Genomic DNA, 26,820 nt, shown 5'->3' with positions numbered 1-26,820 from the left:
GAGCTGAGCTGCGTCGGTACGAGGTCGACCTCCAATGGGTCATAGAGGCGAGAAATGCCCAAAGACCTTCGAGTTAAGTTGGACAAGGCTCATCAAGACCAGACCGACCTGATCGAGCAGTTATTAAATATCTTAAAAACCCATAGGCTTGATCCTGGAATGGTGGCTAATATTTCGATCTCACAACTGCAACAGAAGCTTGAGGTGATTGGGAAGCTTCGTGAGGAGGTCGATATGATAAGGGAGGAGAAATTGGAATGGAAAGATGGCATGGACGGTCTTGCCGCAGAAAAAGAAACTGCTCGAGCCCAATTATCATCGGCTGAAAACCAACTTCAAATCATAAAGGAGAAGAGCTCGGTTCAAGAAAGAAAAATAGAGGAGCTCGAGGCTCAGTTGGGCTCGGTTGGCCTCCAAACTTGCCAAGGCAAAATCTGATGTTGAAAAAGCAAAGGCCAATGCAGATGCTTTAGTGGCCGTCTATCGGGCAGATACTGAAGCTACTCAGGTACAAGCAAGAGAGGTGGCCGAGACCGCTAACACTCGAGCACATTGGGTTGCTGAACTTGCTAAATGCCCATCTCGCTGAAGAAATAAAAAGGGCTAGAGAGTTCGAAGCCGATTCTGTAGCCTTGGCTTCCGATGATGATGATGATGATGATGATGGGAGTAAGAGTGGGTACGAAAGTGGGGAGGAGCCTGATGAAGAAGAGACCGCCCCCGGAGATAACCAAGAAACTTAGCCCTTAGTTTCCATTTTGGTTTTTGTGTAAGGTCCTGTTTGGACATTGTAAACATTCTTGTATATATATAAAGATATTTTCTTTTCCCGACTTGCTTCTGTTTTATTCTCTACCTTGTGAAGATTTTGTTTCATTCATGCCTTATGAATGTTTTCATAAGGCTTTAGGCAATTTGATCGAGTTTGGACCTTGTAGCCTTTATAACCAAGTGGGTGCTTGCTCAAACTCGAAATAAGGTAGCCCGTAGGCTTAGTAGTCGAGTGAGTGATTGCTCGAACTCGAAGTAATATAGCCCGTAGGCTTATTAGTCGGGCGAGTGATTCGAACTCGAAGTAATGTAGCCCGTAGGCTTAATGGTCGAGTGAGTGATTGCTCAAACTCGAAATAAGAGTAGCCTATAGGCTTAGTAGTCGCGTGAATGCTTGCTCGAACTCGAAGTGATGTAGCCCGTAGGCTTATTAGTCGAGTGAGTGATTTGAACTCGAAGTAATGTAGCCCGTAGGCTTAATGGTTGAGTGAGTGCTTGCTCGAACTCGAAGTGATATGGCCCGTAGGCTTAGTAGTCGAGTGAGTGATTCGAACTCGAAGTAATGTAGCTTGTAGGCTTAATGGTCGAGTGAGTGATTACTCGAACTCGAAGTGACGTAGCCCGTAGGCTTAGTAGTCGAGTGAGTGCTTTCTCGAACTCGAAGTGATGTAGCCCGTAGGCTTATTAGTCGAGTGGGTGATTCGAACTCGAAGTAATGTAGCCCGTAGGCTTAATGGTCGAGTGAGTGATTTCTTGAACTCGAAATAAGAGTATCCCGTAGGCTTAGTAGTCGAGTGAGTGATTCAAACTCAAAGTAATACAGCCCATAGACTGAATGGTTGAGTGAGTGCTTGCTCAAACTCGAAGTGATGTGGTCCATAGGCTAAGTAGTCGAGTGAGTGATTCGAACTCGAAGTAATGTAGCTCGTAGGCTTAATGGTTGAGTGAGTGATTGCTCGAACTCGAAGTGACGCAGCCCGTAGGCTTAATGGTCGAGTGGGTGATTGCTCGAACTCGAAATAAGAGTAGCTCGTAGGCTTAGTAGTCGAGTGAGTGCTTGCTCGAACTCGAAGTGATGTAGCCCTTAGGCTTATTAGTCGAGTGAGTACTTGCTCGAACTCGGAATAGTGTAGCCCGTAGGCTTAGTGGGACTTGATCTCATTGATTTTTCGGTTGGCAGTTCCCGATTTATGGGGTAATGGTCGGCCCTTAAGCTTGCTTGCAAAATACATCACAAAATAGAGGATGGATTCAGTAAGAAATTCTCTTTATGTCATTATACATGTCTTTATGTTCTATACCAGGGATCGAGCAAACTACATGAGCATGGTTCGTTTTGACCATTTGGCTCTTACAATTTTCCCTATCGAAACCCTGTTGTTAAGAAGTAACTTTCTTGCATCGAACTTGATATATTTGAGGGTAATGCCCCCCCAGTATTCGAGGTTGATTGTAAGGAGGCCTCGAATGCTGTTGAATTGTTTTAAGTTAGCACGATCAATGGTTTCGTCATTAAAAACCTTCCCGAAAAATCCATTTGGGATAAAACCGGTCTAAGGGAAAAAGAGTGCAATGCGTGCTTTCAAACCTAAGGCTTTGTGTTTGAATGGTCCATCTTTGTTCCTGATTGAACTCCTACAAGGGTTAGTTTCGAAATATAAACGAACATGGGAGGGTCATACCTAAGCAGTAGTATCGTTTTAGGTGCGACATATTCCAATTGTTTGGTAGTTGTTTTCCATTCATAATACCGAGCTTGTAGGATTCTTTACCGACGTTTTCAAGTACCTGATATGGTCCTTCCCAGTTTGGACCCTATTTTCCTTCATTTGGATTTCGGGTGCTGAGGGTGACTTTCCTTAGCACTAAGTCCACGATTTTAAAATGGCAAAGATTGGTCCTTCGATTATAGTATCTTTCGATCCGCTGCTTTTGGGTGGCCAATTGGACGAGAGCAGCTTCCCGTTTTTCATCCAATAATTTGAGGCTAGTATTCATAGCCTCGTGATTTGACTCTTCTGTTGTATATCGAAACCTGATACTAGGTTCCCCGATTTTGACTGGAATCAAGGCTTCGGAGCCATATACTAAGGAGAACGGAGTTTCCCCCTTACTAGATTTTGATGTTGTTCAATATGCCCAAAGAACTTCGGGTAGGATTTCTCTCCATTTTCCCTTAGCGTCGTTCAACCTTTTCTTTAGGTTTTGAATGATAGTCTTGTTCGTCGATTCAGCCTATCCGTTCCCACTAGGGTGATACGGTGTTGATAATATCCTTTTTTACTTTGTGGTCTTCGAGGAATTTCGTCACTTTGCTGCCGATAAATTGTTTTCCATTGTCACACACTATTTCGGAGGGTATCCCAAATCGACATACAATATGATCCCAGATGAAGTCTATAACCTCTTTCTCTCTTATTTTCTCGAATGACTGTGCTTCAATCCATTTAGATAAATAGCCAGTCATAAATAAAATGAACTTAGCTTTACCTGTAGCCGATGGCAGAGGGCCGACGATATCCATTCCCCATTTCATGAATGGCCATGGGGATAGGACTGAGTGAAGTTGCTCTCCGGGCTGATGGATCATCGGTGCAAACCTTTGACATTTGTCATATTTTCGAACAAACTCCTTTGTATCTTTGTCCATATCGATCCAATAATATCCTGCTCTGATTATTTTGCGAACTAATGAATCGGTACCGAAATAATTTCCACAAGTATCCTCGTGAATCTCACGTCGGATGTAGTCGGTGTCTCCTGGTACTAAGTATACTGTCAATGGTCTATCGAATGTCCTTAGGTATAATGTTTTATCTGCAGTCAATGTGAACCGAGCAGCTTTGGTTCGTAGGGCCCTCAGATTTTTAGGGTCCGATGGGAGCTTTCCGTTCCCCAAGTATTCAACATACTTATTCCTCCATTCCCAGGTTAAGCTTGTAGAGTTTATCTCGGCATGACCTTTCTCGATCACGGATCTCGAGAGTTGAACGACAATCCCGGAGCTAATCTCATCTTTCTAAACCGATGACCCCAAATTTGCAAGTGCATCGGCCTCACTATTTTTTTCTCGAGGTACATGCTGTAACGTCCATTCTTTGAAACGGTGCAAAGTTACCTGTAGTTTGTCCAAATACCTTTGCATTCTAACCTCTCGAACTTTGAAGGTTTTGTTTACACTATTTACCACCAGCAAAGAGTCACACTTGGATTTAATGACTTTTGCTCCCAAGCTTTTAGCTAGCTCGAAACCTGCAATCATGGCCTCATACTCGGCCTCGTTGTTAGTCAACCTAGTAGTTTTGATAGATTGCCTAATAGTGTTACTCGTGGGCGGCTATAAAATGATGCCTAGCCCGGACCCCTTCACGTTCGAAGCCCCGTCAGTGAAAATGGTCCATACCCCCGATGATGTACCCGATTTCAATAAGAGTTCTTTTTCAACTTCGGGTATGAGGGTTGACGTGAAATCGGCCACGAAGTCCGCTAAAATTTGAGACTTGATGGCCGTCTGGGGTTGATATTCGATATCGTACCTACTGAGTTCGACGGACCATTTAGCCAATCGATCTGATAGTTTGGGCTTGTATAAAATATTACGAATTGGGTAAGTGGTTAATACGCATATGGAGTGACATTGAAAGTATGGTCTTAACTTTCTGGAGGCGCTTATCAGTGCTAGTGCCAATTTCTCTATCTAGTTTCTGCTTCCCCTAAGGTTCGACTTACATAATAAACAGAAAATTGCATACCTTGCTCTTCTCGAATTAGGACACCACTTACCGCTATTTCTGATACCTCCAAGTATAAGTAAAGTTTCTCATCTGCCTTCGGAGTGTGAAGCAGCGGTGGGCTCGATAGGTATTGCTTCAATTCCTCTAATGCCTATTGGCATTCCGGGGTCCAGGCGAAATCGTTCTTCTTTTGAGTAGAGAGAAAAATCGATGGCTTCGATCCGACGACTTCGAAATAAATTGGCCTACGGCAGCTATCCTTCCGGTTAGCCTCTGCACGGCTTTTACATTGTCTATGATGGTGATGTCTTCGATGGCCTTGATTTTGTCGGGGTTGATTTTGATCCCCCGATTTGATACCATGAAGCCAAGGAACTTGCCCGAACCGACCCCAAAAGTACATTTCTCGGGGTTGAGCTTCATGTTATATTTCCTTAAGATTTCGAATGTTTCCTACAAATGAGCTAAATGGTCCTCTGCACGCAGGGACTTAACTAGCATGCCATCAATATAAACTTCCATCGATTTACCTATATACTCTTCAAATATTTTATTTACTAGGCGTTGGTAAGTAGCTCCTGCATTTTTTAGCCCGTATGGCATTACATTATAAAAATATTTTCCATACTTGGTGATGAATGAAGTTTCTTCTCGGTCCTCCGGGTTCATTTGGATTTGAATATACCCGGAATAGGAGAAAAGTAAGGATCTCGTGGCCGGCCATGGCATCGATCATGTGATCGATGTTAGGCAGCGGAAAAGAATCTTTGGGGCATGCCTTATTTAGATCCTTATAATCTACACACATTTTAAGTTTGCTCCCTTTTTTAGGCACTACAACTACATTGGCTAACCATTCGGTGTATTTTACCTCCCGAATGGACCCTATTTTGAGAAGTTTAGTTACCCCGTCCTTTATGAATGCGTGCTTTACCTCGGATTGGGGTCTTCTCTTTTGCTTCACCAGTTTGAACCTAGGGCCCAGGCTTAGCCGATGCATCGTTATATCCGGTGGGATCCCTGTTATATCTAAATGCAACCAAGCAAAACAATCTGTGTTATCGGTAAGAAATTGAATAAGTCTTTTCCTGAGTTCGGGGGTTAATCCCGTTCCCAGGTATACCTTTCGTTCGGGCAAATGCTCGATTAGTATGACTTGCTCCAATTCTTCAATCGTTGATTGGGTAACGTCGGAATCATCGGGGACCACGAAGGATCGAGGGATCCTTTGATCATCATCTTCATCAATCTTCTGATTTTCTAGTTGGGTTGAAGCTGACGTCTGTGATTGCTATTTGGCATCTCGTTCCCCTTTTGAGTCCGACCCCTTTGTTGACAAATGTGAGGATATCGGAATTGCTTCTTCGACAATAAACATTTCTCTTGCGGCCGGTTGTTCTCCGTACACTGTTTTGACTCCCTCCGATGTTGGAAATTTAAGAACCTGGTGGAGGGTCGAAGGTACAACTCTCATATTGTGGATTCATGGCCTTCCAAAAAGGGCGTTGTACCGCATGTCGCCTTCGATTACGTGAAACTTCGTTTCCTAGATGGTCCCGACCACGTTTATTGGAAGAATTATCTCGCCTTTGGTGGTTTCACATGCCATGTTGAATCCGTTTAGAACCATGGTTGCGGGTACGACCTGGTCTTGTAGACCGAGCTGTTCTACAACCTTCGATATAATAATGTTGTCGAGCTACCTGGATCAATTAACACACGCTTAACTTTAGTTTTATTCATAAGTACGAATATTACCAGTGCATCATTGTGAGGTTGCATGATTCCTTCTGCATCTTCATCATTAAAGGACAAGGTCCCTATGGATATGTAATCCTGAGTTCGAGGTTGCTTTTCTCGTATAACCGATGTCTTAGTGAGTTTAAGCACCGACCCTTGAGGGGTATCGACGCCACCGTGATCAGGTTATGCTTCAACCGCCATGAAGCCGTCGAACTTCGTTCGTTCAAACCTTAAGTGAAATCCTGAATAACCCAATCGTCTGTGACTGGTGGCAGATCCATTCGTTCCATTTGAAAACGAGATATGAACTCCCTTAGCATCTCGTTATCCTTTTGTCTTACCTTGAACAGGTCCGACTTCTTGGTCTCGACCTTTATGGCCCCGGCGTGAGCTTTTACGAAGGAATCTGCAAGCATAGCAAAAGAATTGATATAATTAGATGGTAAATTATGATACCATATCATTGCTCCCTTTGACAGGGTTTCACCGAATTTCTTCAATAATACGGATTCGATTTCATCGTCCTCTAGGTTGTTCCCTTTAATGTCACATGTGTAAGAGGTGACATGTTCGTTGGGGTCGGTAGTTCCGTTATATTTAGGAATCTCGGGCATACGAAATTTCTCCTTGCTCATTTGATCTTACTATAGCTGGTTCCGTTCTGTGGGTGATTTCTCGGGGTGGACTGGGCTCCGGCCTGCTCGGTATCTGGGTTTGACTCTGCAACTGAGCTATTGCTGCCTGTTGAGCTTGCAATATTTCGAAAATCATACGCAAGCTGACGCCGTTTTCCTCGATGTTATGGTTATCTCGAGCTGCAGATCGAATGCCACTATGAATGCTATTTTCAGGTTCAGAATGTAGGTTTGCCTCAATGGCCACATGCGAATTAATGTCTAGTGGCACTTTGACTCGAGCTCCAACGACGTCGACAAGCGGCCTTTCGGTCCTGGGCGTCAAGTTGTTATTCTCACCTTGAAGACCAGCTTCGTTGTCGATAAGGAAAGGCCATTTAATTGATAGCTCGTCGTTGCTAATTCGAAATCAAAGACACTTCCGGAAACAAGCATAAAATGGCGTGTTTTGTGGATTCATATCAAATAACCACTGTTATCCTTAGCCCCACAGTGGGCGCCAAACTGTTTACCAGAAAAATGGATAGAGTTGAATTTGTATGTAGTTCTAAGAGTATGTGGTATAACTTGACACAAATCGTAAGAGTAAATAGAAATATCGAATATTGACTGTAAAAAGTGAAAAATAAGCAAAGTTGAAAAGAGGATGATTTATAGATTAAGCAAGATGAATCAATCTATGAAGCTAAAAAAGGACAATTCTTCAATATGGGAGTGTATGATAACTGAGTTACAATGTATGCAAAACTTGATGCTTTAAAAAAAATATAGCCATCCTTTTTATAGTGTGGGATCCTACTTTAGATATAATTAAAAATACATAGTGGGGAACCCATGATAAATCAGCTTTTCTCTATTCCCCGTCGATATTCTCTCCCTTAGTACGGCTGCAACGGCTCTTGTCTATGAGCTCGATCTTGATCGGACTTAGTATTGGTCGGTTTCCAGTTTTAAAGCTCGATGCGGGTTTGATATTGATGCCGACTCGGGGTCCGATAATGACTTGGGCTCGGTATTGGCAGGCATCTGGCCCTTAAGCTCGATTCCATCATATCTTATCATAGTTCGATTCGGATCCGAGCTCGATAATAACTTGGAGCTCGGTATTTGACCTGTCCCTGAAACTTGAAGCTCGTTTGTGCCTTTTTGGATCCCATCTCGATATTATGAAGACTTTCTTCGGTCCACTATGTTTCCATCTTGATCAGACGTACGAAGGCCGAAATCAATTTCGACCGTATACACAAACTTAATTATGACACAACATATACCCAATTCCCATCAAATTCGATCCTATGATGGGAAGCATTACCAGAGGCGAACTCAGAATATCAATTAATACAGTGGAAATTTTAATTTGTTGACATAATACTCCCTCCATTTCAATTTATGTGAACCTATTTTCTTTTTAGTCCGTGCAAAAAAGAATGACCTATTTCCCTATTTGGAAACAATTTACCTTTATGCAATGATTTATAGCCACATAAAATATATGTGCCTCATTTTACACCACAAATTTAAATGTCTTCTATCTTTTCTTAAATTCCGTGCCAGTCAAATGGATTCACATAAATTGAAATGGAGGGAGTAATACAGATGGTGCATGTAAACTTAAAGGTTCACAAAGTCTTAGGCCTGCACAGTTTGCAGCTTGGGCAGCTTCTCTTCTTTAGCTGCTGCAAACACGCATAAGGAGAAAACAAGGCAAACCCATCCAACCACTTGCCCACGAGCGACACCTTTGAATAGAAACTGAGCAATGAGGATAATTGCACCAAATCCACCAACCACTGTTAAAAGAAGCATCTTCACTGTTTGGATCTGCGTTTATCAGACTGTGACAAATTATTCCTTTTCTTTCTTCGTATTAAGAGAGAAATAATTAAAGAGAGAGACAAAAGTAACTCTTGAAAAACTTACCCTGGCTTTCTTTGGTGCGTAGAAAAGGTAAAAACCAACGTAAATAGTTTCAATGAAGACCCCAAAGGAGTTTATAGTGATGAGAAGGGTCGTGTTGGTCTTGAGAAATGCATAGTATATCCAAAGCATGGAACTGAATAGAGCAATCACATACGGAATTGATTGATAGCCTTCTGTTGATTTCTTCTTGTAAATTTTATAAAATGTAGGGCTACAAGTGAATAAGTATGCAATTACTCAAATGACTATAGTAATAATAGAAAAAAATTTAATAAGGGTGTTCAAATTTTTAACACCCTTTACCATTGGCCTATACAAGGGTGTTCAAAATCTATTTTTAATCAATAATAAGTAATATTTTACCTTATACGTAATATAATTTTTCGGAGAATGGTGATCAGTTGACCATGGCTAACATAGCTTCGCTTCTGACTATAGTCTAGAGCAAACACACCGTATAAAATAAAGTAAAACGAATACGGGCAACAGCTAACTTACAGTGGAGAGAGAAAAACAATAAACGAGACAATATTTCCTGCAAGATAGAAAACTTAAGGGGTCAACAAAAGAAATTCTTGATAAAATAATGATTAATTGGAAGAGATAAAATACCCCCAAAGATCCATGCAATGATTAAATTATGTACGTTAATGATTGAGGATACGCCAGTACGATGAAATGATTAATTGACACTTCCACTAAGATATTGTTTGGATTTGTCTATAAATTAAGTCATAATATAATTGTTATTGGCCCACTATTGACCAATATTTATTTCCTAGCTATTACTGTAGAAATTAAAGGAAGAAAGAATAAGAAGCGAGAATGACCATATATATCTACCGTAAGATCCTACAAAGTTAACACGGATACTAAAGGAACAAGAAAACGTGATTTACCACGGACACCAAAAGCAAATGCCCAGTGGCCAGAAATAGCCATCTTTGTTTATTCCAAAAATGGAAACTCCTCTCTTTGCTAATCTCTCACTCACAAACAATTGCAAGACTTGCTAGTTTTGATTGACAATGAAATGAAGAGGGCTCAGTTCACATATTTATATAGCAACTCTAGAAGTAGGGGTGTTTATGGTTCGGTTTGGATCGATTTTTTCCTAAAAAGAAATCAAACCAATTAAGTCGGTTCTTAAAATATTGGAACCAAACCAAACCAATTAAGTCAGTTTTTTATCGATCCGGTTTTTGTCAATTTTTCGGATTTTTCGATTATTTATCGTTTTTCTTAAATATGAGACATACACTACCAAATACATATTTCGGCGACTATATTTTCAACTTAACACTATCAAACCAATTGCTCTTTGAGAAATCTATAATTTACCAAGATATATTGATGATAATTGAATCAAATAGTGATGAATACTTTAAGTACTCAATTAAAAATCGATTATTTTTAACATGAAATAAATTGGTTTACATAGCAAAAGAAAACTACAAATCAAACCAGAATGTAAAGGTAAAGAACTAGATTATTATAATAGCAAAGGACTAGACTAAAAATACAAACGACTAATATACACCATAAAATTTTAGAAACTTTCTATAAAAATATACATATATATATGTGTAATAATAAATTTAAATATCTACTTCTATAGTCGGTTTGGTTCGGTTATTTTTTTATTAAAACCAAAACCAAACTAAATTTGATCGGTTTTTAAAATTCAAAACCAAAACTAAACCAGACCTAAAATATATTGGTTTGTTTGGTCGGTTTGGATCGATATTCGGTTTGATTCGATTTTTCGGGTTTTTATGAACACTGCTGTGTAGAAGTATACAATATTAGTGGATATCTTCTTAGAGTTCTCCATTTTGTATGTATTTATTTTTCAGTTAGTGCTCTATTTCGTTTAATTCAATTTCTATGTACAAAACAAAGCACCTTTTGATCAGCTAACCTTTTAGTGTATGATGGGCTTGATATCAAAAGGGTCCCATATATGTTGCTCTTTTGTTATGTCATAGTCCTATCCAGTAGGCACTAAAGCTTCCAACTCAAGCACTACAATATTTGAAAGGGATTTGTTTAATTTTCTCATTTATATTTTGTATACTAATTTGCTCCTAAACAGCAAAAAAGACGATCAACAAATGATGAAGGCACCAATGAATGTTTGCCAGTTGGCATCAATAATAGATGCATTCCGGCTCCAAGGTCACTACAAGAAAACATGCCTTTAACGAAGAGAAATCAAGTCCCTAAAAATACGTTTTTGGTCTCTAAATGTCAATAGTGACCGGAGAAATCTGATCGCAACTCGACGTTATTGCCTCCGCCGCTAAAGGTTAATAATGACGAGGTGTTTTCACTGGTCCCTAAATGTTTTAATGACCGGCGACCTTCTGGTCCCTAGAAACACATTCTAAAGAGCATATTTATGGTCCCTAAACACCTTAAGCACAAGGTATTAGTTAGGGGTGCACATGAGTTGAGTTGGTTCAGATTTTCTAATTACCAAACCAAACCAATTGTATCGTGTTATTAAATCTAAATACCAAACCAAACCAATAAAATCGGACTTTTTAATCTCGATTTTTCTCGAGTTTTTCGGATTTTTCAGTTTTTTTTTTCATAAAGTCCTCATAGCACAAAACGTAAAATTTGTGCTCCAAATATTTCTTTAATCCTAGTAAGACAGAACTATATAAGGTGTTTTTCAATAAAATAACATAAATATAAGATGAGCCATGGCATTGTACTAAAATATTCAACAATAAAGATAATAAAATCGCATAAAATAAATATTATTAATAAGACATAATGAAAACAAACATAATTTAAAATTATGACTAATAAGTACTATTATTTACACGACAAACCACTAAAAGAAAAATAAGTTATACATTTTATCTAAACCATGGAAACACTAAAAAAAATAGATATCCAAAACTATTTTCATTCATAGTACAATTGAATTAACGACATGTCACGACCCAAAATATTCACCTTCGGTACCGTGATGGCGCCTAACATTTCACTTGCTAGGCAAACCAACATTAGAGAACCGTTAAGTCAATTATTATTCAATTCAATAGATACAGTCAATTAAACCAAAATGAAATAAAATCGAGTGCGAAATAACATAAAGCCAATAATATCTGAGACAATTCGGATCTGGAGTCACAACCCACGAGCTTCTAAGATTTTCTACAAATAAAGTCTGAAAGAAATACAACTGTTTGAACGAAAGAAAAAGTAAAAAAATTGAAAAGATAGACGGGGAATTCAAGGTCTGCGAACGCTAATAGATCTACATTGAGTCTCCGACGAACCAGTCCGAGCTACTACGCCTCTCGTTCAGCTGGGACCAATACCGAAATCTGCACAGAAAGTGCAGAGTACAGTATTAGTATAACTGACCCCATGTACTGGTAAGTGTCGAGCCTAACCTCGACGAAGTAGTGACGAGGCTATGACAAGACACCTACATAATAAACTTGTGCAATTTAACAGTATAAGTAAAAATAATAGCTAAACATGTACTATTGGGAGGGGAACATGCTGAGGGAAATACGAGATAGAGAACTACAACAGAATGGTAACTAGAACAGCCAATATACTATGAACCAATAAGAACAAATAAACACAGTAAAGGAAAAATACACGGCATCACCCTTCGTGCTTTTACTCTCAACCTCACCATAAAATTAATAGAAACGGCACGGCATCACCCTTCGTGCATTAACTCTCATAACATGGCACGGAAACACCCTTCGTGCATTAATACTCACAATATGGCACGACATCACCCTTCATGCATTAACACTCACAATATGGCACGGTATCACCCTTTATGTATTAACACTCACAATATGACACGACATCACCCTTCGTGCATTAACACTCTCCCTTACCATAATACAATGAACAAATAACAACATGGAGATAGAATAACAAGTACAAGCCTTACTTCAATATTTGGTTCCACAATATCAACCTCAACTTCGGAATCAATACTCAATTATCACCAAAAAATCCGTAAACATGATAAGAACGATCAATTTAACAATACTAGTCTAAACATGGATAACATGAACGAAGGAATCTATAATTGCAAGAAACCATGCCCCGCCCGCATGCTTTATCCCGACTGCAACACATAAGTACTCGTCACCTCACACATACGTTGTTCCCCAACATTTAAACATGTAGCAAATAGACAAACAAGTCATATTCCCTCAAGTCAAGGTTAATCACGATACTTACCTCACTCTGAAGACCAAACTTAAAGCTCAACCACAGCTTTTCCTTTCAAACAAGCCTCCGAACTAATAGAATCTAGCAATTTACCAACCAAACGATTCAAATTAAGCCTTAGGAATTACCTAGGATTGTAAAGAATTCAATTTAGGCCATTATTGAAAAAGTCAACACCCGAGCCCGCTTGATCCAAACCCGAAATTCGGGCCAAAATCCAATTACCCATTCGCCCCCGAGCCTAGTTATGTGATTTGTTTGGGAATCCGACCTCAATTTGAGGTTTAAATTCCCAATTTACCAAATCCCTAATTTTTAGATTTTAGATTGAAAACTCTAGATTTTAGGTTGAAAACTTGTGAAATGTAGTGAAAGATTGAAAGGAAATAGGTTATAATCAATTACCAACGATTTGGGGAAGAAGGAGTCTTAGAAAAAACGCCTCTAAGGTTCTAGGTTTTGAAAATTTGAAGAATGGACCAAAAATCCCGTCTAAGTCATATTTTGTCTAGTTGCAAATGTCGCATTTGCGACATGGTGCGAAGCCCGCAAATGCGAGAAATCCATCGCATTTACGAAGACTCCCACACCTCTGCAATCATCGCATTTGCGATGAAAATTTCACAAATGCGAACACTAACTTGACCGCAAATGCGACCCAATGATCACAACCTCCCATCGCAAATGCGAAGCTTTGTTCGCAAATGCGAACACTGGCCTTCCGCAAATGCGACCTCATGATCACAAATGCGAACCTAGGCTGACCGAGGCACACTTCACAAATGTGAAGAAATGGATCGCAAATGCGAGCCTGACAGAAGATGGAAATGTTCGCAAATGCGAACTTTGATCTCGCAAATGTGAGATCAGAGGCCAGTTCCTAGAAATTGCAGACACCAGCAAATGTTCTCAGTCCAATTTACTCCGTAGCCTATCCAACACTCACCCGAGCCCTCGAGGCTATAAACCACTTATGCACCAAAGTCTAAAAACATCATACGAACTTGCTCGCGCGATCAAATCGCCAAAATAACACCTAGAACTATGAATTGGACACCAAAATCAAATGAAATTTTCAAGAAACTTTAGAATTGCTATATTAACAACTGGACGTCTGAATCATGTCAAACCAACTTCGTTTCTTACCAAATTTGACAGACAAGTCATAAATATAGTATTGGATATATACCGGGTTCCGAAACCAAAATACAGACCCGATATCCAAAACGTCAAACATCGGTCAAACATTTCAAAATCATAAAGCCTTTAACTTTCAAATTTCAACAAAGTCCGATAACTCGGGCTAGGGACTTCCAAATTCAATTCCGAGCATACGTCCAAGTCCCAAATCACGATACAGACCCACCGGTACCGTCAAAATATAAATCCGGGTCCGTTTGCTCAAAACGTTGACCTAAGTCAATTCAAATAGATTTTAAGGCTAAAATTTTATATTTTCTAAGTTTGTTTAACATAAAAGCTTTCCGGAAAAACACTCGGACTGCGCACATAAATCGAGAAAGGTTAAAATGAGTTATTTAAGGCTTCATGGTGTAGAATTCAGTTCTAAAACATAAGATGACCTATCGGGTCATCACATTCTCCACCTCTAAAAGAACCGTTCGTCCTCGAACGGACATAAAAAAGTACCTGAACTGGTGAAAAGGTGGGGATATCTACTCCGCATATCCGACTCGGATTCTCAGGTAGCTGCCTCAACGGGCTGACCTCTCCACTGCACTCGAACTAAAGGATAACTCTTCGATCTCAACTGATGGACCTGCCGTGCTAGAATAGCTACCGGCTCCTTCTCATAAGTCAAATCCTTGTCCAACTGGACAGAGCTGAAATCTAACAAGTGGGATGGATCGATGTGATACTTCTGGAGCATGGACACATGGAATACCGGAAGAACGACTGATAAACCCGGTGGAAACGCAAGCCTGTAAGCCACCTCTCCCACTCTCTCAAGAATCTCAAAAGGTCCGATATACCTTGGGCTCAACTTGCCCTTCTTTCCGAACCTCATCACACCCTTCATGGGTGATACATGGAGCAACACTCTCTCTTCGACCATGAATGTAACATCACGAACTCTACGGTTGGCATAACTCTTCTGCCTGGACTGAGCTGTACGAAGTCAATCCTGAATAATCTTGACCTTATCCAAGGTATCCTGTACTAAATCTGTACCCAACAACCGAGCCTCCCCCGGCTCGAACCATCCAACTGGTGATCGACACCACCTACCGTATAATGCCTCATAGGGAGCCATCTGAATGCTCGACTGGTATTTGTTATTGTAGGCAAACTCTGCGAGCAACAAGAACTGATCCCAAGAACCTCCAAAGTCTATAACACAAGCGCGTAGCATATCCTCTAATATCTGAATAGTGAGCTCGAACTGTCCGTCCATCTGAAGATGAAATGTTATGCTCGGCTCCACCTGCGTGCCCAACTCACGTTGTACTGCCCTCCAAAAGTGTGAGATGAACTGCGTACCTCGATCAAATATGATAGACATGGGCACACCATGAAGACGGATGATCTCGTGGATGTAAATCTCTGCCAACCGCTCTGAAGAATAGGTAACTGCCACAGGAATGAAGTGCGCTGACTTGGTCAGCCTATCCACAATGATCCAAACTGCATCAAACTTCCTCTGAGTCCGTGGGAGTCCAACAACGAAATCCATAGTGATACGCTCCCACTTCCACTCAAGAATCTCTAACTTCTGAAGCAAACCACCAGTTCTCTGATGCTCACACTTTACCTGCTGACAATTTAGACACCGAGCTACATATGCAACTATATCCTTCTTCATCCTCCTTCACCAATAATGCTGCCGCAAGTCCTGATGCATCTTGGCGGCGCCCGGATGAATAGAATACCGGGAACTATGGGCCTCCTCAAGAATCAACTCACGAAGTCCGTCCACATTAGGCAAACAAACACGACCCTACATCCTCAAAACTTCGTCATCTCCAATAGTAACCTGCTTGGCACCACCATGCCGCACTATATCTCTAACGACCAACAAATGAGGGTCATCATACTGCTGACCTCTGATGCACTCAAACAAAGAAGACCGAGCGACTATACAAGCTAGAACACGACTGGGCTATGAAATATCCAACCTCACAAACTGGTTGGCTAAAGTCTGAACATCTGATGCAAGCGGCCTCTCACCGACTGGAATGAACGCAAGGCTGCCCATACTTGCTGCCTTTCTACTCAAGGCATCAGCCACCACATTGGCCTTCCCGGGATGATACAAGATGGTGATATCATAGTCTTTCAATAGTTCAAACCACCTCTTCTGCCTCAAATTGAGATCCTTTTGCTAGAACAAATACTGAAGGCTCCGATGATCAGTGAAAACCTCACACGACACGCCGTAAAGATAGTGCTTCCAAATCTTGAGCACATGAACAATGGATTCTAACTCTAGGTCACAGACAGGTTAATTCTTCTCATGAACCTTCAACGACCGTGACGCATATGCAATCACCCTGCCATCCTGCATCAATACTTCACAAAGTCCAATACGAGATGCATCATAATATACCGTATAAGATCCTGAACTTGTGGGCAACACCAACACTGGCGTTGCAGTGAAAGCAGTCTTGAGCTTCTGAAAGCTCGCTTCACACTCGTCTGACCATATGAACGGGGCACCCTTCTGGGTCAACCTGGTCAATGGGGCTGCTATAGATGAAAAACCCTCCACAAACCGATGGTAATAACCCGCCAATCCTAAGAATATTTGGATCTCTGTGGCTGAAGTAGGCCTAGGCCAGTTCTGAACTGCCTCAATCTTTTTAGGATCCACCTGAATGCCCTCTGCTGATACAACGTGCCCCAAGAAAGTGACTGAGTCTAACCAAAACTCGTATTTCGAAAACTTGGCATATAACTGGCTGTCTCTTAGAGTCTGAAGTACAATCCGAAGATGTTGCTCATGCTCCTCTCAACTGTGGGAGTAGATCAAGATATCATCAATAAACACAATCACAAAGGAATCCAGATAGGGCTTGAACACACGATTCATCAGATCCATAATTGTTGCTGGGGCATTTGTCATCCCAAATTACATCACTAGAAACTCATAATGCCCGTACCGAGTACAAAAAGATGTCTTAAGGACATCGAAAACACCTTGGCACCCTAAAGATGATCAAATAAGTCATTAATCCTCGGCAATGGATACTTGTTCTTGATGGTGAATTTGTTCAACTGTCGATAATCTATGCACATCCTCATCGATCCATCCTTCTTCTTCAGGAACAACACAGGTGCACCCCGAGGAGAGATACTAGGTCTAATGAAGCCCTTATCAAGCAAATCTTGCAACTGCTCCTTCAACTCTTTCAACTCTGGAGGGGCCATACGGTATGGCAGAATAGAAATGGGCTGAGTATCCGAATCCAAATCAATACAGAAGTCAATATCCCTGTCAGGTGGCATCCCCGGCAAGTCTGTAGGAAACACCTCTGGAAACTCACGGACAATTGGTACTAAATACAAGGAAGGAACCTCTGCACTAGAATCTCGGACATTAACCAAATAAGCTAGACAACCCTTCTCGACCATACGCCGAGCCTTCATGTAAGAGATAACCCTACTGGTAGAATGTCCAGGAGTCCCTCTCCACTCTAATCGAGGCAACCCCGGCAAGGCTAAGGTCACCGTCTTGGCGTGACAATCCAATATAGCATGATAAGGTGACAACTAATCCATACCCAAGATAACATAAAAATATACCATATCGATAAGTAAAAGATCTACACTAGTCTCAAGACTCCCAATGGTAACCACACATGAGCGATAAACACAATCTACAACAATAGCATCTCCCACATGTGTAGACACATACACAGGAGCACTTAAAGAATCACGAGGCACAACCAAATATGAAGCAAAATAGGATGACACATGGGAGTAAGTGGAACCCGGATCAAATAGAACTGAAGCATCTCTACTGCAAACTGAAAAAGTACATGTGATAATAGCGTCAGATGAAGAAAAGCATAGCATCCGGGCTGGGCCCCACCACTCTGAACTACATCTCTAGGACGGGGCCTAGCTGGCTGGCCTCTACCTCTATCGGACTTACCTCCACCTCTCATGGCCTGACCACCTCCTCTGGCTGCCTGACCCTACCTCTAGCTAGTTGAGCGGGCGGTGAAGCACCCGGTGTCGGGCCCATGGCACGAGAACCCTGATGCTATGAATTGCTCGATATATGAGGAAAAAATATAGCAATGTGCCTCGGATCACCACAAGTATAATAGGACCTCGGCAGCTATGATTGCGGACCCTGGAACTGACCCTGTCGACCTGAGTAACCACCCTGAAAACTCTGGAGCAGAGGTGCACTAATAGGAGCTGGGGGTTTACTATAGGCTAACTGGTCGGAATAAGGTATATGAGGGCCACGACCACTTGAAGCACTGTGCGATGCCTGGAGTGCTGAATGAAACGACCTAGGAGGATGGCCTCTACCAAAAGTACCTCTGCTTCCAGACGAAGCATCGCTAAACCCACCGGAATGACGAGGCCTCTTGTCAGACCCCTAACCTTCCCCCTGTGCAAGAACCATCTCGACTCGCCTAGCAACATCGACAGCCGTCTGAAAAGAAATCTCACTCCCGGTCTCCTTAGCAATTTGCAACTTGATAGGATGAGCAAGTCTCTAAATAAACCTCCTCACCCTCTATCTCTCTCTCTCTCTCTCTCTCGGTAGGAAGCAGAAGAATAGCATGATGGGCCATATCTACAAAACGTGTCTCATACTGAGTGACGAACATACTGCCCTGCTGGAGATGCTCGAACTGAAGGCGATACTCCTTTCTCAATGTGATAACGGGGAACTTCTCCAGGAAGAGCTGAGAGAACTGGTCCCAAGTAAGAGCAGGAGACCCCACTGGTCTGGTCAATACAAAATCCTTCCACCATCTCTTGGCGTAACCCGGCATCTGAAACACAGCAAAATCGACCCCATTGGTCTCAATTATCCCCATGTTTCGCAGAACCTTATGACAGCGGTCTAGATAATATTTTGGGTCATAGGAAGGTACACCACTGAAGTGAAATATGAAGAGCTTGGTAAACTTGTCCAATCTCAATAAGCCATCAGAAGACATAGCTGGCCCATCATCGTCCTGTGCCGAAACAACCGACTGAACTACTCCGACTGGCTCAACTGTTGGAATCTGATACTGGGGAGCCATATGCTTTGGAGTGTGAGTAGCAGGAGTTTGTGCTCCTCCTCCAGCCTGAGAGATGGTTGGTGCCATGGGAAATGTACTAGTCTGGGTCACACTCTCCATAAGGCCCACCAAACGGACCAAAGCGTCCTGAAGCGCTAGGGTGGCAATGAACCCCTCCGGGACCTGAGCTGGTCCGACAGGAACAGTCTGGGCTGGAACCTCCTCGCCAAACTCTACCTGAGGCTCCACTGCTGGTGCTGGTGCTCGAGCCCTGGGCTGAGCTCTGCCCCTGCCTTGGCCTCTGGCATGGCCTCGGCCTCGACCTCTGCCCGTCGTAGGAGTTGCCACTGGCGGCTCTGGCTGCTGCTCAGCTGAAGATGCAGTATGTGTTCTTGCCATCTGCGAGAAAATAAGAGTAGAAGAGTTCAATTAGCAATGAGAGAACAAAATCACAGGACAGAAAAGAATGGAAGTGAAATTTGTTCCTAAACTTCATAGCCTCTAGAAGATAAATACAGACATCTCCGTACCGATCCTCCAGACTCTACTAAGCCGCTCATGAACTGTGAGACCTAGGCAACCTAGTGCTCTGATACCAACTTGTCACGACCCGAAATTTCCACCTTCGGGACCGTGATGGCGCCTAACATTTCACTTTATAGGAAAGCCAACATTAGAGAACCGTTAAGTCAATTATTATTCAATTTAATAGATACAGTCAATTAAACCAAAATAAAAAAAATCGAGTGCAGAATAACATAAAGCCCATAATATCTGAGACAATTCGGATATGGAGTCACAACTCACGAGCTTCTGAGATTTTCTACAAATAGAGTATAAAAGAAATACAACTGTTTGAACGAAAGAAACAGTAAACAAAACTGAAAAGATAGACGGGGACTTCAAGGTCTGCGAACGCCAACAGATTTACCTTGAGTCTTCGATGAACCAGTCCGAGCTGCTACTCCTCTCGATCAGCTTGGACCAATACCAAAATTTGCACAGGAAGTGCAAAGTGCAGTATCAGTACAACGGACCCCATGTACTGGTAAGTGTCGAGCCTAACCTCGACAAAGTAGTGATGAGGCTATGACAAGACACCTACATAACAAACCTGTGCAATTTAACAATATATGTACAAATAATAGCTAAACATGTACTATTGGGAGGGGGAACATGCTGAGGGGAATACGAGATAGAGAACTACAGCAGAATGGTAACTTGAACAACCAATATACTATGAACCAATAAGAACAAGAAAACACAGTTATGGAAAAATGCACGGCATCACCCTTCGTACATTAACTCTCGTAACATGGCACGGTATTACCCTTCGTGCATTAACACTCACAATATGGCACGGTATCACCCTTCATGCATTAACAATCACAATATGGAACGGTATCACCCTTCGTGCATTAACACTCACAATATGACACGGCATCACCCTTCGTACATTAACACCCTCCCTTACCATAAAACAATGAACAAATAACAACAGGGAGATAGAATAAGAAGTACAAGCCTTACTTCAATATTTGGTTCCATAATATCAACCCAACTTCGGAATCAATACTCAATTATCACCAGAAGATCCGTAAACATGATAAGAACGATCAATTTAAAAATACTAATCTAAACATGTATAAAATGAATGAAGGAAGCTATAATTGCAAAAAACCAAGCCCCGCCCGCATGCTTTAACCCGACTACAACGCATAAGTACTCGTCACCTCACACATTCATTGTTCCCCAACATTTTAACATGTAGCAAATAGACAAACAAGTCATATTCCCTCAAGTCAAGGTTAACCACAACACTTACCTTGCTCCGAAGACCAAACTCAAAGCGCAACCACTGCTTTTCCTTTCAAACAAGCCTCCGAACCAATAGAATCTAGCAATTTACCAACCAAACGATACAAATTAAGCCTTAGGAACTACCCGCGATTGTAAAGAATTCAATTTAGACCATTATTCAAAAAGTCAACACCCGGGCCTGCTTGGTCCAAACCCAAAATTCGGACCAAAACTCGATTACCCATTCGCCCCCGAGCCCAGTTATGTGATATGTTTTGGAATCCGGCCTTAATTTGAGGTCCAAATCCCCAATTTACAAAATCCCTAATTTCTACCCAAAAACCCCCAATTCCATCATGAAAACTCTAGATTTTAGGTTGAAGACTTGAGAAATGTAGTAAAAGATTGAAAAGAAATAGGTTAGAATCACTTATCAATGATTTGGGGAAGAAGGAGTCTTAGACAAATCGTCTCTAAGGTTCTAGGTTTTGAAAATTTGAAGAATGGACCAAAAATCGCGTCTAAGTAATATTTTGTTCACTTGCAAATGTCGCATTTGTGACCTGGGTGCGAAGCCCGCAAATGCGAGAAATCCATCGCATTTGTGAAGACTCCCACACCTCTACAATCATCGCATTTACGATAAAACATTCACAAATGCGAACACTGCTTGACCTCAAATGCGACCCAATGATCGCAAATGCGAAGAATCTCCCTTCCCACCTCCCATTGCAAATGCGAAGCTTTGTTCGCAAATGCGGACATTGGCCTTCCGCAAATGCGACCTCATGATCGCAAATGCGGACCTAGGCTGATCCAGGCACACTTCGCAAATGCAAAGAAATGGCTCGCAAATGCGAGCCTGACAGAAGATGGAAATGTTCGCTAATGCGAACTCTGATCTCGCAAATGCGAGATCAGAGGCTAGTTCCTAGAAATTGCAGACACCAGCAAATGTTCTAAGTTCAATTCACTCTGTAGCCTATCCGAAACTCACCCGAGCCCTCGGGGCTCTAAACCAATCATCCATCCAAGTCTAAAAATATCATACGAACTTGCTCGCGCGATCAAATTGACAAAATAATACCTAGAACTATGAATCGGACACCAAAATCAAATTAAAGTTTCAAGAAACTTTAGAATTGCTATATTAACAACCGGACGTCCGAATCACGTCAAACCAACTCCGTTTCTTACCAAATTTGACAAACAAGTCATAAATATAATATTGGACCTATATCGAGTTTCGGAACCAAAATACGGATCCGGTATTCAAAAAGTCAAACATCGGTCAAATATTTCTAAATCATTAAGCCTATAACATTTAAATTTCAACAAAGTCCGATAACTCGGGTTAGGGACTTTCAAATTCGATTCCGAGCAAACGCCAAAGTCCCAAATCACAATACGGACCCGCCGGGACCGTCAAAATACGAATCTGGGTCTGTTTGCTCAAAACGTTGACCGAAGTCAACTCGAATGGATTTTTAAGGCAAAAATTTCATATTTGCTCAATGTTTTTACATAAAATCTTTTCGGAAAAACACTCGGACTGCGCACGCAAATCGAAAAAGAATAAAAATGAGATATTTAAGGTTTCATGGTGCATACCTTTCCTTGGTTATATTTGGTGCATACCTTTCCTTGGTTATATTTAAGGTGACAATAGTATATTTGGACTCAAAGTATAACGAGGGGTACATTTAAACCTTTTCTGATAGTAGAAGGGTATACTTGGCCCTTTTTCGCTGAATTAATGTCTTTTATTAGCATTATTATTTATTTAATTTTGGTTTAGGATTTATTTGAGTTACTAACATTTATGGACTATAAAACTTATTGGAGCATCTAAAAATTATAAGTCCAAACTTGAAATAATACGTTAAAAGATAAAACTATGAAAACGTTTAAGAAATATTTATAAACTACACTACCATAAATATTTTATGTATTAAATATTTTAAAACTTCTATACATATAATGTCGGGTTGGTTTGGTTTCAGTTTGACTTTTTTTACTTAAAACCAAACCAAACCAAATATGGTCGGGTTTTCTTTTCCAACACCAAACCATAGTCGAATTTTTGTTCTCGATTTGACTCGTATTATCGGGTTGGTGCTGTTTGTCGGTTTCATTTGTACACCCCTAGTATTAGCTGGTCCCCAATGTCTATAGGGACCAAAACTCTGGTCCTAAAAATGATATATAGACCACAATAAATATATGATTTTTTGGTCATGTAATATTAAATACTATAAAATTTATAATACATAAAAACAAACGAATATTAATAAAATTCAATAATATTTGAATTTCATATATAAAATAAATTACAAGTATTATACTAACATCTCATTAGTCTCACTGTATGGCCATAGTATAGTATAAGTCACTATATTGGTTATACAACCCCTTAAAGAGTCTCATTAGTATCATTGTACGATCATGGTATAAGTCACAATATTTCTTACACAACCCCTTAGGGGAAAAAAGAAAAACTAACATCCAAATGTAAAAAAAAATATAAAACTTTGCCTCAACAAAAACTAAATCCTTCTAAAATAAGGGAACCTTTTGTCTAACCGTCCTGCCAATATGATAATCAACTTGTTAACTTGTATGAAGTCTTCAAAAGTTGTTTGTGAGTCTTCAAAAGCTGTAAAAATTAATAAAAAATATCCAGTAAGCAAAACTACAAAGATCAATAGTAAATATTAGTTAAATAATTGAGAGGTGATCATTCCAGCAGCAATATAACCAAGCTTAGTTAATAAGAAACTAGCAAAGTAAAAGAAAAAAGGAAACAACCATGCTTGAAAAATAAGAAACTAGTAGAAACAGTGAGGAAATGAGATTTAGTTTATCAATGAAAACAAAGCAATGCATCTCAAAATATTCAAATGATCTCCATGGGAAAAATGGCAATCTTGCTTAGACGGGAGGTACAACAACAACAATAACAAAAGATGGAATTTATCAATATTACACTCTAAGTGACACTTAGCCTAAGGAACAAAGTTAAAGTTTAAAATACCATTAGCAGAGATAAACGATGCAATCTTCTTTCAACATTAGTGGTATATGGTAGAATGTTCCAATATTATTTAGAAAGCTTGAGTTTAGTAAAAAGGAATAAACTTAATTAAGTAATTTGCTCTAGAGGTTTCAGCTTTGTTGCTCATCAATGCATTGGTTATACATACATATAATAGTATAAATGTAATAACAAATTATTAGGTGAGATAAAGTGCATTCTAATGAAGTTAAATACATACCAATCAAATGCTAACAATGAACAAATAATGCAAAATAATCTAATATCCACTCCACTGTTAGCTCAAGTATTAGAGATGGTCGGCCATATTTTTTCAACAACATGGTGGAACACAAGAGAACGAATCAATAATATAAAAATTTGGATATTCCAGGTTCATAAAAGTTCATTCACTTCAAATGTAACTAACACATGCATTTAAATTATAGGTGTGAAGGGGTAGGGTCGGTCGGGTAGAGGAAAAGGGAACCAGCCGATTTCGTTACCGGGCCAGTTTCCGGTTATTTTTTACTGGGTTTACCGGTTCCGGGCTTTTCCGGTGTAAAAATTTAACCGGAACAGTTCCGGGCCTACTGGGACGGGTCGGGCTTATTTAAATTTTTTGTATTTTGTATTTTGTATAACAATGATAATTAATATTAAGATAAAGTAAAACCGTAAAACACTATAAACTGACGTATAAAAAGAATGTTTGAATAAATTTCAAAGGCTTTAAAATCCTTATATTTGAAAATTTTATTACGAATTTAAGATACTACAATGAACATGAAAAAAATATAACTTATAATATAAGTCTTATAGTACATAAAATTATTTAATAAGACCAACATGTAAGGATCAAACTTCAAAGGCTTTCATTTCATATTCAAATTTTTATTGCATAATAATACTTCAAATTAATCTAACAAACTAAAACATTAAGCTTAAATATGTCTAATAATTTTAAAATAACACAAATTATCTCAAATCAACTTAAATACGAATTTCTGGAGGACGCTGAGAACAACTCTTCATATGCCTCCTTAAACAGCCTGTGCCCTCCCTCTTTCGACAAACATTTAAGACTCGACCACAGTTCTTGCACTTTACTTTGCGAACTTCTTCATTTTCTTCTACCACCTTAAAGTATTCCCAAACATATGAGCGCACTCTAGAAGTATGGAGCATGATTTAACTTGAACTGAGAATTTGGGTTTGAGAATTGAGAGATGAGTAAAGAAATGAAGAAGGAGGGTCTATTTATAGTTTTTCAAATGGCTAAATTTGTAAATAATAAAAGTGTTATTTTTAAAAAAAATAATGCCCAAAAGGGCTATTCCTGCAAATTAGCCATTGGGCAACGGTCAAAATGGCAGCTGACTGTTACCAAACGGTCAACTTTATAAAAAAAAATCAAAATAGCTGTTGAACCGGTCCAAGACGGTCCGGTTAACTATTTCCCAAATGACTTGACCATAACGGGTCGAACCGGTCCGATTAACCGAAACCAAAAATCTACTCGGCACAGGCCGATCCCCGTCCCAACCCATCCCTGCCAGCCCCCTTACTACCGGTCCGGGCCGGTCTAAAATCGGTCAGGGCCGGTCCGAAACCGGGCTAGCCCGGCCCATTTGACACCTTTAATTTAAATCACTAGGATTCACTTTTTTTATTTTTAGTTGACTCATTTTTACATTAGCATCTAAATATCGAGATTCATATAACATATAAAACGACCAATTGTAAATCACAAAGCGCCATCTTACATGAATTATGAAGCAGTCATTCTAACAGTGGTTCTCCAAAACTTTTGCAAAATGATGAGATTACTGCCCGCCATATCATAGCTTAGTACAACCCAAAATATGAAAACAAGTCCGAAAAATAATTACTCAAACTAAACCAGTAATGATTCAAGCAAAAGGATAATGGAATTCAAAATTGAGTTAGAATCAATAGGACATACATGATCTTGATGTATGTGTTTCAATGAAGCAGCAATTTCAACTAAATAAAAAAGAACCAATACTAGAAGCAAATGATGACAGATAAATTAAAAACATATTTCGAATCAAATTGAAAATTAATTTAAGGAGATCCTAAGCCACGAATAGAGAATTTCACAAAATAATTAAGAACTACAAGAAGCTTCAGTACTAAATAAACAAAAAATAAAAGTAAGCAGATTGAAAGATTAAGAAAAAACAAACCTGAGAAATTGCAGCTTGAATAAAGAGATTTAAGGTTGAGAGAAAACTTCAGAGGGCGGGGAGTCATTCTTTTGGGGATGAATTTGAGAGGGTTTAGGCCCTTTGGATAGGGATTTCAGAGGATGAGTGGATTTTAAGTCGAAATATTTTTACGATTTTTTTTTATTTTTCTAGATGCATAATTAAATGGTTCTTTTCTCATTTAAAGTATAGGGACAAGAATTTTAATATTTCTATGGACTAGATTTTGTTCCGTCGTTAAATAAAAAGATAAAATCTGGTAATAATGACTAGAGAAAAATCTCGTCTCAATAAGTATACTTTTAGGAACTGTTTGACCAAAAACTATAACTTTCGGATAAAACTATTATTTTTAAGTAATGATAGGTTAAACCTAGTTAATAATAATGTCTCTAAATGCTAATTCTGAACATGTGGGTAACATGGAATAGATTTAGTGGGAGACTCACAATAACATACATTAAATATTCCAAAAGCTTTGAGAAATAATGGAGGAGTAACTAGCAATAAATAACAATA

General features: G+C 40.0%; 1 protein-coding gene and 1 long non-coding RNA gene across 2 annotated transcripts; both read right to left on the bottom strand.

The window, feature by feature from the left end:
• Window positions 1–8,512: 8,512 nt before the first annotated feature.
• On the bottom strand, window positions 8,513–9,745 carry LOC107777195 (bidirectional sugar transporter SWEET11-like). Its single transcript, XM_016597186.2, has 4 exons — window positions 9,703–9,745; window positions 9,302–9,338; window positions 8,804–9,014; window positions 8,513–8,704 (listed from the first exon to the last, which is right to left on the bottom strand). The coding sequence occupies exons 1-4, from the start codon at window positions 9,743–9,745 to the stop codon at window positions 8,513–8,515; spliced, it is 483 nt and encodes a 160-aa protein (XP_016452672.1).
• A 13,578-nt stretch (window positions 9,746–23,323) lies between these two features.
• On the bottom strand, window positions 23,324–26,502 carry LOC107777196 (uncharacterized). Its single transcript, XR_001646138.2, has 2 exons — window positions 26,281–26,502; window positions 23,324–23,692 (listed from the first exon to the last, which is right to left on the bottom strand). It is a non-coding gene; the product is annotated as an uncharacterized LOC107777196 (long non-coding RNA).
• Window positions 26,503–26,820: the final 318 nt, after the last annotated feature.

The sequence above is a fragment of the Nicotiana tabacum genome, chromosome 4 (genome assembly GCF_000715075.1).
Source record: "Nicotiana tabacum cultivar K326 chromosome 4, ASM71507v2, whole genome shotgun sequence".
In the NCBI taxonomy this organism is placed as follows: domain Eukaryota; kingdom Viridiplantae; phylum Streptophyta; class Magnoliopsida; order Solanales; family Solanaceae; genus Nicotiana; species Nicotiana tabacum.
This window is presented reverse-complemented; position numbering and strand designations above follow the sequence as displayed.

Bases quoted from the DNA above. Each gene is read 5' to 3' on its own strand.
- LOC107777195 (XM_016597186.2), bottom strand. From the start codon at position 9,745: ATGGCTATTTCTGGCCACTGGGCATTTGCTTTTGGTGTCCGTG. The intron at 9,339-9,702 runs GTAAATCACGTT...TCTATCTTGCAG, and splicing joins ATTTGCTTTTGGTGTCCGTG to GAAATATTGTCTCGTTTATT. The intron at 8,705-8,803 runs GTAAGTTTTTCA...TGATAAACGCAG, and splicing joins ACGCACCAAAGAAAGCCAGG to ATCCAAACAGTGAAGATGCT.